General features: G+C 35.8%; 1 protein-coding gene across 5 annotated transcripts in view; it reads left to right on the top strand.

Annotated features, from left to right (window-relative positions):
* The window catches only part of LOC113115135 (small G protein signaling modulator 2), a 43,835-nt gene continuing 31,817 nt past the window's right edge, over window positions 1-12,018 (top strand). For 3 of the 5 annotated variants that reach the window (XM_026282445.1, XM_026282443.1, XM_026282442.1), the window contains exons 1-2: window positions 2-382; window positions 3,997-4,072. In XM_026282445.1, the coding sequence (XP_026138230.1) occupies window positions 323-382; window positions 3,997-4,072 (136 nt within the window). In that variant the 5' untranslated portion in view covers window positions 2-322. Of the gene's footprint in view, window positions 383-3,996; window positions 4,073-12,018 lie in introns of all 5 variants that reach the window. The other 2 variants (XM_026282444.1, XM_026282446.1) reach the window with 2 other exon arrangements.

Here is a 12,018-nt window from a genome sequence, read left to right as displayed (position 1 = left end):
GCCTCCATATGAGCTGTCAAATGTGGAGGGGTGCTAAAAATAAACGGCGTACGGCGCGTGAAGAGATTTGTCCCATTGATCAACAATGCCAAGGGGGCGGGGCCAGCGGTGATTGCGTCATAAAGGAACCGAAGATGGCTTCACGATGCGCTTCGTCAGTGCTTATATGCGTCAAGGCTCAGCTGTCAGTGCACACTTTTATCTGAAAACGAAATAAGGGTAAAGAAAATTAAAAATACTGAGAGTAAAGGCAGGCGAGCCGTTCAGATTTATGTCTCCAGACAGTTTATGCTGCACTTGGGTTGTTTAATAGTCGGGGACAATGGGTTCGACTACAGATGAAGAATTTAAAGAGAAATTACTCTGGAACGTCAAAAGAGAAGTGGGTGCTATCATTTATTACTTGTCTTATTTTTGATTGAATGCTAAAACATGCGTGCACGATCAGCTCGCATGCATGCTTTTCTTCTGATTTAGTGCATGCATATAAGTTTCGCATGCGCTGATGCTTTATTACGTACAGTGATGGATTAATGTATAACGAGTGCTCAGGAAGGCTATTATATTTGTTATAGGTTCACATTCAAACCCTTTCACCTGTAGCGCTGGAGAGATCGGCTATTTCTTTCCTCATCCGCTTTTAACTTAATGTAGCTATGGGAGACGATGCAATCAATCGTTTCTGAGGTGATCAATAGATTCTGCCTTCTGCAAAAGGCTAAATACAGTCTAAACACAGTACGTTTTTACTGACGAATATGCTACTAGCCTATTGCAAAGTAAACAAAAACGAGTTGACATCGAATTTCCGTTGACAGACACTTGAGGGGCTGAGCGCTCAGGGCACGCGAGGTTTATTTATAACACCACTGTAAGAGAAAGCGCACTACTTTATTATTTGACTAGATTAGAAGAGATCGTTGCATTGATTGCTCTGCATGTCACCTGTTTTGATCTGGGTTTATTCTCTTTTTTTTTACATGCAGAGAAACTTTCTCATGTGAAATGCAAGATTAACCTATTTTTCAGTTAGACGTTAATATCAATGATCAAATAAGTTTAATGTGAGGGGGTTATCACACAGTCAAATTCATATCTGCATTGTATATGCTAAGACCAGTCTGGACATGATTGGTTCACACACTATAGGTTGAACTGGTTTCAAACTAATTATTAAAAACTGTTTAATATGACTAAGTAAAGTCAAGTAAACAATAATGTACATGAATGAAATATATTTGCTGTTGCACTTACTATTCTGTTGTTTAACATGACATTAATTTGAAAGTATTCATTTACATCTAAATAAGTGTATAAATCTTCCTCTAAGAATAAGAGTCCAATTTAGTTTAGAAAACAATTCAGAAACATGTTTACTTTTGTACAGTGCAGCAGAAATATCCAGTTTATTTAGTATAAATATATTAGCCTACTCAATGTTGTGATCGACCAATCAGATTCAAGTATTCAAGATTCTTATAATGGAAAACAAATTCATCCATTATTTTAACCTAAAAAGGATATATTAGGAACCTTAATCCATATATTTAAAATTATGTGCTGACCATTTTTATGCCAAGTAGTCTTGAGATGAATATGAATGAACTGTTCTTGAGCGTATTTTTCAATAATTATTTGATAAGACTTCACATTCACAGAGTTTCCAATGTATTCACTCCAGGAAGTGTACAGTGGGAGAAGCTGTTACATTCTTTTATATCGGTGTAATTAATTCTTATCTTTCCCCCCACAGTGCAGGGAATGCTAGTTTTAAATCCGGCCCTCATGAATAATAGAAATCTTGAATTATTTTCTGCAAAGAATAGATGTTCTAAATTGGTCCCGGCATGTCTCCTGTGTCAAAACAGACTGTCCACATAGCGGATGAACTTAATGCACAGTCCTGGCAGACATCTTTTCTCATGATAGTCAAGGGCATGTCTAATATCATGGATGTGGTAATACAAATCTTAAGGTATATGTCCTCAGGTGGCTCAGTGGCCTGGGTTAATAAAGAAACCAGTTTTTAACATCATCTCATTCATCAAGTTTTAAAGAACGTTTGTGCATCATATTCATTCAAATAACCTATTTTTACCTCTAAAATGAGTCACTTCCTCCACAGAGATATCATGTACTCTTTTTATTTAACGTAGAGTAACATTGATTTCCACTGTTTAGTAGAGCTCATCCTGCAGGTCATTCCACATTTATATGTCTGTGGGAACCAGTAAGACATTTGATACATACAATGAAATAAGCCTACATATCTTTACAAAAGACCTCACTTTTTTGGTTTTCGGCAATTTTAAGCATCATTTGTATAGTGATGAAATACAGAATCTGAATGAATATTTACAGTGCATACAGGTAATAACAGTCCTGCAATAGACAGAGGATTAGATTGTTATTCCTCCATTGACTTTCTTTGTGTAACATCCCATGTCTCTGTCACTTTAAGCTGCAGTTAGCCGCCTCCTGGTTGCCTAGGAACTGAAAGCATCAGCAGCTACCTAAGAAGTTAAATTGCATCAGTGGACGATTAATACAGCTGCATGAAGCAGGGATGGCCACAAATGGCTCCCACAAGAGCAAAACAACTTAGTTTCATTTTCTTGTTCTCTGCTTTTTCCCCATAAATATTTATTGCCTGCATTGAGCAACATCACACCATTTTGCAATGATCTATTTAATATTTATGACATATTTTTGTGTCTGCAGAACTGCATACCCCATTTTTATTTTGTCAGATTTTCACTCAAGAGCTTAGATTTTGAACTGCAGTCTGCTTTTGCTTTTTATAGCTGTGCATGTGATTGAGTCTGTCTTTGTAGGTGTTCTCTATATCCTGGATGCCAGAGCTCTCTGTATTTTAAGATGTTAGATGGTATATTAACTGAGCATATTGTGACGATATCTCTCCACATGTGGTGTGTGTGTGCCCCTTATTTCAGCTGTAAAAAACCTTGAGTGATGACTTCATTAATCCCATTGTTACTGCTGTCAGCTATGTCTCTATGTGAAGCATTTGCACTATTCGAAGCGTCCAACCATTCTCATGTCTTTCGAGACATGTTATACAATGCAACAGGCTGCTGTTAGTGAACTGGTTTAAAAACTATTTGAGCTATTACTGTTTTTCGTTTCATCCCAAGGACAACAGCAAATATTTAATATCAGCCTTAAAAAAAAAATAGCACGCCCAAAATGAAATGTTCCTGAAAATGTACCCCCCTTCAGGTCATCCAAGACATAGAGAAGTTTGTTTCTTCATAAGAGCATATTTGGGGAAATTTAGCATTACATCACTTGCTCACCATTGGATCCTCTGCAGTGAATGGGTGCCGTCAGAAAGAGAGTCCAAACAGCTGATAAAAAAACATTGCAGTAATCCACACCACTCCAGTCCATCGGTAAATGTTTTGTGAAGATCTGTATGTTTTTAAGAAACAAATAGATCATTAGAAATTTTTACTTTAAACTTTAGGCCAAAATATGAATCCATAATCCATAATAATGCTTCCTCCAGTGAAAAAAGTCTGTCCTCTCATATCAAAATTCACTGACAATTTTGGACTGAAAAAAAATTATGCTCCTCTACATCTTGGATGGCCTAAGGGTGAGTAGATTTTCACACTTCACACAAGTCATGCCTATAATCAGCAGATGCCCATGGTTTGCTCCTTCTCATTGGTACAGTTACCCTTCTGCTGTTCTTCAAATTACAGACAGTATAAAGACGCCTGCAAGGATTGTGATTAATTAGTCTGGGATTTGCCGTATTACTGACAGTTGGAAGAGAAAAATGTGATGATTCTACACAGTTCCTTGCACTTCAAGGGAAACGATCAATTCAGTGATGCTAATTAAAGCATTTGTGGTTATGCTGTGATGATTAATTAGATGTTTTTGTGCACCTGATTCCAAGAATTTGGACTTGTCGCTATTTTTTGCCAATGTTTGCCGCTCCCTAATTGTGTGTCTTTCCATGTCTAGGTGAAGCAGATTATGGAGGAGGCAGTGACCAAGAAGTTTGTACATGAAGACAGCAGCCACGTTATTGCACTTTGCAGTGAGTTGTTGAAATTCATTAACAAATGATCATGCTGCAGTACAAGTGAGTTTAGAGCTGTTGTGGAGTTAAACTGTAGCGTCAGAATTTCCAAACGATTTTTGTGAATTCATTTTGCAAGTTAAAGTACAAAAAAAATTAAACATCTAATAATTAATATACATATAACATTTTAAGAAAACCCAATAACTACTCTATTCAAGTTTATAGAATGAAATAAAATAATTATGAAAAAAAAAAATTCTTTCTGAAAAATAGTGGCAACTGGAATTGCAAATTCATATTGTGAATTTAAATGATTAACAAATAATTAATGTAGATAAATATAACATTTTGTAAAGAAAACCTAATAATAATCGAAAAATATGTTATGTACAAATTATAGATATATAAATAAAAGTACAAAATATCTAAAATTGACTTGTAAAAATTGCTGCACAATTTCCCATCTAATATTGCAAATTGAATAATGAAAAATTATTCAAATGAATGAACTAATAATTAATATGCATGCATGTCCCTTTTTGTGTAAAGAGCCTAAAATTACGAAAATAAATATTTAAAAATATATAGATGATATATTATTTCTAACTTCTAAAAGTAGATGCACAGTTTCCAAGTTTTACAAATTTATATTGCAATTAAATTATGAATTAATTAATAATGATTTTATATTAATATAACTTTTTGACAACATGTGATGAAAAATATCTTTCTTTTAGACACAAATTAAATTATATTGCAAAAAATAGAATTTCTAGAAAACAATTGTGCATAAATTAGCAGTAATATTATATATAATATAGGCACTAGCACTAGTCTAAACCATGGCCAGCAGAAAAATAATTTTTGGTGAGCCTTGTCTATGGTGACATATGAGAGCCCTCATCAGGAAAGACTTTAGAAGCGATGGCTGGGGCTCTGTGGCATGATGATAGTTCCGGAGCTTTGGATCACTGCCAACAATAAGGTTGATTTGTCCGGTGCGGATGACTGGAGTCTCTGTGTGTGTGTGTGTGTGTGTGTGTGTGTGAGACTCACACACTCTTTACTCCAGTGACACAGAGACAGACTGGAACATTAACCCAGGCTCAACCTCATTACGTCAGTGACACACCAGTGCTGTGTGGCACCAAAATATTGCTTAGTCCTCAATCTACAAGTACAAATGGAAAAAGTAATGTACTGCATTATTACACAGCTTTGTTAACATTTACAACCTCATTTTACCTTCATACAGTAGGGAGTAGTGTTTTGCCCACAGATAGCACTTGATCTAAGTGCTTATGCAAATATGAATTCCGTTTATCATTGGGGGTGATCTTATATTTCACACATAGCAGATATTCTTGCGCTGCCACTGCTTGAGCTTGCTGATATTTACAGTTTGTGTCTCTTGTCATCCAATATGGTGTGGCGGCTTTTGCTTTGAGGCTCAGTTGTTGTGTTGTGGGAATTTCCAAACCCCAGAAGAGCTGTAAGATCTAAGCAGCAATGTACAAGACATCAGGACCCGTCACTGCAAATCAAAAATCAGTCTGCCCATGTTTGCCTGAGTGGCCTGAACTCTTTTTAGAAGTATGCAGTGCTGGCGTGTTTATACAGAATGCTAAATTTATCCAAACGCATGTTATTTTCACTGACGGCTCTCGTTTAGAAGGCTGAACTGGAACGGCTTCTGTGTATCAAGGTTAAAGGTCACATGATAACAAGCAGTGATGTCAGCCCTAGTCGGCTAGTCTGTGACTCATCCGTGTCCTTCCATTAGCCGGTTAGCGCTGTTTAATTGTGGAACATCCGATAATAAATTTGAATTATTACTTTTGTTACTCAGGCCCTTTTTTATGGACACGGTAATGAGGACATCTTCATTCGGTGCTCCTTTTCATTAGCTCTAAATGACAAGGAGTTGGAATATGAGATTTGCTGTGTAAATGCTATTGCAATAGCTGTTGAACTCCATGACTACATCAGATCTAACCTTCTTGCTGTATAATGTGAGAATAGCGACACTAAGCCTGACTGTGCAAAAGTGTGCACATTGAGGAAATGTGTTTGCACACAGCTTGTGTAAATCTAAATAATGAAATTATACTCACACACACACACCCACATACTTTATATTTATTAAGTTTCATATTTATTATAGTTTATAATATTTATTAAGTATTAACATTTTTTTTTAAGTTCATATTTTTTCTTATATTTATCATTATCTTAATATATTTACAATTTAAAATAAATGTTTCTATCTGAATATCTGTTTAAATGTAATTTATTACTGTAAATAAATTCCATTCATTTCAATAAATTGAATTTTCTGAATAATTACTCCAGTCTTCAGTGTCACATGATCCTTCAAAAAGAATTTCTAATATGCTGATTTGCTTTTCAATATTTTTTTTAATTATTGTAATTATCAATATTTAAAATAGCTGACTAAAATTTTCAGGATTCTTTGATGAATAGATAGCTCCAAAGATGAAAAAAAGCTTTTGTAACATTATACACTATACCATTCAAAAGCAAGTCAGTATAAGTATATTTTTAGTATATTTTGTATATTTTGGGAGAAAAAATTAATGTAATAAATACTTTGATTTAGCAAGGATGCTTTAAATTGATCAAAAGATGATAAAGTCATTTATAATGTTACAAAATATTTAAGATAAATGCTGTTCTTCTGTTCTTTCTATTCATCAAAGGTACCTGAAAAATAAATCTACTCCGCTCTTTTCAACAATAATAATAATAATTTTTGAGCAGCAAATCAAAATATTGGAATAATTTCTTAAGGATCACGTGACACTGAAGAATGATAGAAAAAATTCAGCTCTGAAATCACAGGAATAAATAACATTTTAAAATACATTTAAATAGTTATTTTAAATAGTAAAAAAAACTTTTAACAGGTAGTGTTTATAAGTATATATTCGAAAAAATGAAACACTTCAACTATGTTGTTATTGTTGTTATATGTTTATTATAATATTGTTATAAGTCTTCTGTGTTGGTTCGTTTTGTCTCTTGATCTTCATTGTCTTGGAAGGAGAATTTACATCTATTTTGATTAATTAAAAAGGAATTTAGGACTGTTGTATGTCTTAGTGTGTAGTTTTTCACATATTTTTTAGTTTCTTTTATTCAGAGTGGAAAAGGAAAAGACTGAAAGAAACTGTCATTTTAGTGCTTGCTTCAAAGTCGCTCCTCCCCTCGTGCCGGTTATCTCACTCTCTCACGCATCGCAGGTGTTCTGCATAATGATTTGGAGTGTTTTTGGGTGTCTGAGGAGAAGAATGCCTGAGTCGTGACCGTAAGTGGAGTGATGGTTTCAGTATAAATACAGTTCAGCGCTGGTGTATGTGTGTGTGGGTGACTGGGGAGCGCTGCCAGTCTGTCATCACCACCCAAAAACAGTGCAGTTCCCCTGTTTTCCAGTCAGTCGCCGGACACGGATTCCCCACGCAGTCATCCACCCCCTCACTTTCATCCTGGAGCACACACTCACCCACGTTACACCAGCATATGACAGTGCAGTTCCCAGCTAAATTAAGTTTCAGGGGAATAAATCAAAAGGAATTGTGTCTGTGCATTGTGGATTGGTTGAGCGTTGTACTGTAAGTGTTAAGGGGGCGGCAGTCTGCATTTGAGCACCAACAAAAAGGCTTGGTTCCTAGCTAGAAGGAGAAACGTTCTATTAGCGTTCCTGTTCATTTCAATGGCAGTTGCTTGGCTGGACTGTGCCATGCTATTGCTAACCAACCAAGCCTTGCTTGGTTCTTACAATAATGTCTTTTGGCATACTTCTCACATTCGTTTAATAAGAAAAAAGGGCATATAAAAACACATACACTAATATTCTAAGGTTTCCAAAATAACATTTTATGCTGATATTTATTTCCTAAATTGGCAATTTTTTAGGTTTCTCTTCAGAAATGAAATGAGTCAAAGACCAAAAACTGGGTTTTCCAGAAAGCATCTGTCAGATGCTTTGATCCCACTGGCGTCCTTTTCTGTGTGTTTGATTTTGGTGTTGCTGTTGGATCATGTGCGTGTACCCTGCTGCCTTCCCATAATGCAGAGCACACACTGTACGGACATGCCCTCATGATGCAGAGCCATTAGACACAGCAGAGCTGAATAATAGCCCCTGTCCTGATGCTGCCCCTGCTAATGCCTGTTTGAGAATTACATGAGTGAGTGCACTCACAGATCACTTTGTGTATTTAGTCTAAAAAAAATAAAATAAAAAAAACCTTCACACTTCAAACATCTTATTCTTAATCAGGATAAAGCTTTCTTGTTCAGTGTACAAATCATCCAGTGATTTTTTTTAAGGTGGTTGCGGTTATACTTTAAAACAAATATTTGTATATTTATATATTTTTTTGCATTTGGTATCATGCATTATGTTATTTTTTTTTAACTGATTTTACTTATTCTCTCCCCTTCAGAAGTTTGGGGTTGGTACGTAGTTTTTTGTTTGTTTGTTTTGTTTTTTAAAAAAAAGTCCCTCTAAGGCTGAATTTATTAAATAAAATAGTAATATTGTGAAATAGTATTACAATTGAAAATAATTATTTTTCTAATAAAATATTTTAGATAATATATATTTACTGATACAATGTCTTTTCAGGAAAATGTGACGAATAAAAAGCTCAAAATAGCAGTATTTATTTAATATAGAAATCTTTTGTGACATCATAAATGTGTGTACGGTCAATTTTGATCATCTTTGCTTTATAAAAGTATTATTTTTTGGTAGAGTTAATTTCTAAGTTGTATAAATTAGCATTAATAAATATTATGAACCAACATAAATTAGAAATAGACAGATTATTAAATTATATAAAATGTAACTGATGATGACATTTTATAGAATGTGATTATAAATGACATGATGTAATTTGTCAATATTAGGTGTCATGAATAAAAAATTTAAAATCTTTTTTTACAGCATTTATTTTTATATTTAATATATTTATTAATGCAAAAAAAATTGACCTCATTGTAAAGCGTTTCCAGAATTTCTATAGTAATTGTAGCACAGTTGGATTCAGTTAGTATAACCACTTTTGAGGTAATTGATATTCATATTCAAGCAAGTTCTATATGTTTTCATCTTTATATAAAACGTACCAAGGTGCAAAACTATTACAACAGCTCTACATAACAATATAACTTCATTCATTTACTCACTGCCAGCATAAAATGAGTTCTCCACTGGTTTCCCAAGGGTAGAGTCAGCATAGTGCTGGTGTTCATTTGTTCATTTCACAAAAATAACCGTGTAAACATATAGCTAAATATGTGCAGATTTTGTCTCTCAAAAGATTTTTGGCCAGCATGTTCTAAAAGTTTTCATCCTCCATGCATATTAGTTAACAAGCGGTGGGTTGTGTCGGGGGTCTGCTGGCTGCTGTATCCCACTGGTTGATTAATAGAAGGAAAAACACAGACCTTGTAAATCCTTCAGGCTGTGTGTGGGCAGGGTCAGGGGTCACCAGAAGAGGATGAGAGCACAAATTGCTATTTATGTATTTAATATGAATTAAAAACTACTGAATTGATAGGAACTATATTACTCACATGCTGGAATTTGGTCCCATTCATGAATAATACAGAAATAATTGGTCGAATCCCCTCAGATGCTGGTTTTCTGCTGTTTGTATGCATTAGCAAAATCGGTTTGCTAAAATCAATGCAACATCTGCGGTGTTGCTGTTTTATATTGATTAAAAGTTCATGCATTTCTTTTCTTCAGAAGAAGAACATATTTTGAAGAGACATGAAAAACATATTTTCTAAAGAACCTCCCAAGGCCATCCAAGATGTAGATGAGTTTGTTTCTTCAGATTTGGAGAAATGTAGCATTAAATCACTTTCTCACCAGTGGATCCTCTGCAGTGAATGGGTGCCGTCAGAATGAGCATCCAAACAGCTGATAAAAACATAACAATAATCCACAAGTAATTTACATGTCCCCAGTCCATCCTTTATTGTCTTGTGAAGCGAAAAGCTATGTGTTTGTAAGCAACAAATCCAACATTAAGATATTTTCATACATAATACACATCTTGGATTGCCTGAGGGTGAGTACATTTTCAGCAAAAATTGTATTTTTGGATGGCCTGTTCCTTCAAATCAGAGACTTGAAAGGAATCAAAGGTTAGGGTATAAGGTCACATCATGAGACAGCCGAAACTTCCTGATTCGTGGAATGGAAACAATATCGGAAGACTAGTGAAGGAAGTAAAGCATTGTGGTGTTTCTTCCTATTTTCCTTTTTTACAAATACAGTACCAGTATTTTCATTTCATCCTTTCCATCTTTCTTTGTGCTGCAGTTTAAAATCCCTAAACATCACAAGGAGCTGAGACGGAAGTTTCCTCTCGAACACCTGCACCACTGTGAGCTAATTATACCTTAATGAGTGAATGAATAGAGTTGTGAGTCATGTCTGTTTACCCAGCGTCCCTCAGCTGATGCTCACAATGAAGCATCTTGTGAATGAGTCTTATTTGAGACCCAGATTCAAATTAGACTGCGAGCGGACTTCATTTAAGTGCAGAGCTGTTCGCTCGGATATATAATCTAGCTTTCCTTTTTTGGCAGTCAGTCCTGTATTTCCACATATGTGTTTGTGAGCATCATTTAGGGGACCACAGATGCTGCAGAAGACTCTAGTATTCCACTAATTACAGTCTATCTCCATGACAACACTGTCTTTATACAGGGATTCGGCCATGTCCGAGGCTATTACACACAAATTTGCTGAAACAAACACACATGGTTATGTAACCCCTCTCAGCTGGTGGTCTTCTTTAGGGTTATTTCTAAAGACAATGTGCTGTGGCCTGAGGTGACAGTGAAGGGGTCCACTGCAGTCCACTGATCGCAATCGATGAGATTATCCCTGCCACGGTGTCGAGGAGCTCACAGGCCCCCGAGGCTCTGGTTTTGATGCTGTCTGCAGGGAACAGGTGCTATCTGACCTTCACTGCTTGAACTCCACTGCGGCTGTACAGTTCGCTCTGCTCACGAGGACAGGAGCAGCGTCATATTCCCGCCGATTTCATCAACCAGGAGTCTGCACTGAGACATGGATTCACAGGGGCTGTCCACTGGGGTTGATGGGAAGACCTGTCTCAGGTGGCTCTGACGGAGGTGTTTTTGTTGTTGATGACTGGAGGTCTAGATGGGATGTTTTATTTATGTGTTGCCTTTTAGGTTTTACAGCTGGTTGTCACCAGGGGACATTCAGTCGTGATCAGTGCACCTGTTGGAATGATGTGTGTGTGTGTGACTGTATGACTATAGGGAGACCTGATTAAATTGAAGAGCTGTTCGTTTGTATATCTATTAGTGCTGTCAATCGATTAAAAAAAATTAACTAATTAATCGCACAATTTTTTAAAATTAATCGCGATTAATCGCAATTAAAAGACTGACAGTGAAGAACGCGTACAGGAGTGATTGACAGTTCGCGGCACTGTGTACAAAAAATACTCCGCTACACAATTATTTCGTTATTTTCGTTTAAGCTTATTAACGTTAGCGTTACAGAAAGGTCTGATTTACGCACGTTACAGTCATTGTTTTTTTTTTGTTTTTTTAAACAATGACATTTGAGTTCATGATTTTAATGTTGCTGTTTCTTGTGGCAGACTAAATGAAGAGTAATGTTTCTTGTGGCAGACTGAAGAGTAATCCGGCAGAGTTTTATACTGAAACTTTCCGTCTAAAAGCCCTTCCTTGGTCTTATCCATATTTCTTTGCACGTTGAACACACATGGCCACAACTGGAAATAAAAAAAACTGCAACCGCGTTAATTGCGTTATTTTTTTTTAACGCGTTAAATATTTCAAATTAATCGAATGCGTTAACGCGCTAATTTTGACAGCACTAATATCTATCCATCCATCCATCTATCAATCCATCCATC

The sequence above is a fragment of the Carassius auratus genome, chromosome 15 (assembly GCF_003368295.1).
Source record: "Carassius auratus strain Wakin chromosome 15, ASM336829v1, whole genome shotgun sequence".
Lineage (NCBI taxonomy): Eukaryota > Metazoa > Chordata > Actinopteri > Cypriniformes > Cyprinidae > Carassius > Carassius auratus.
Note: the sequence above shows the minus strand (reverse complement) of the source record. Positions and strands in the feature narration are given on the sequence as shown.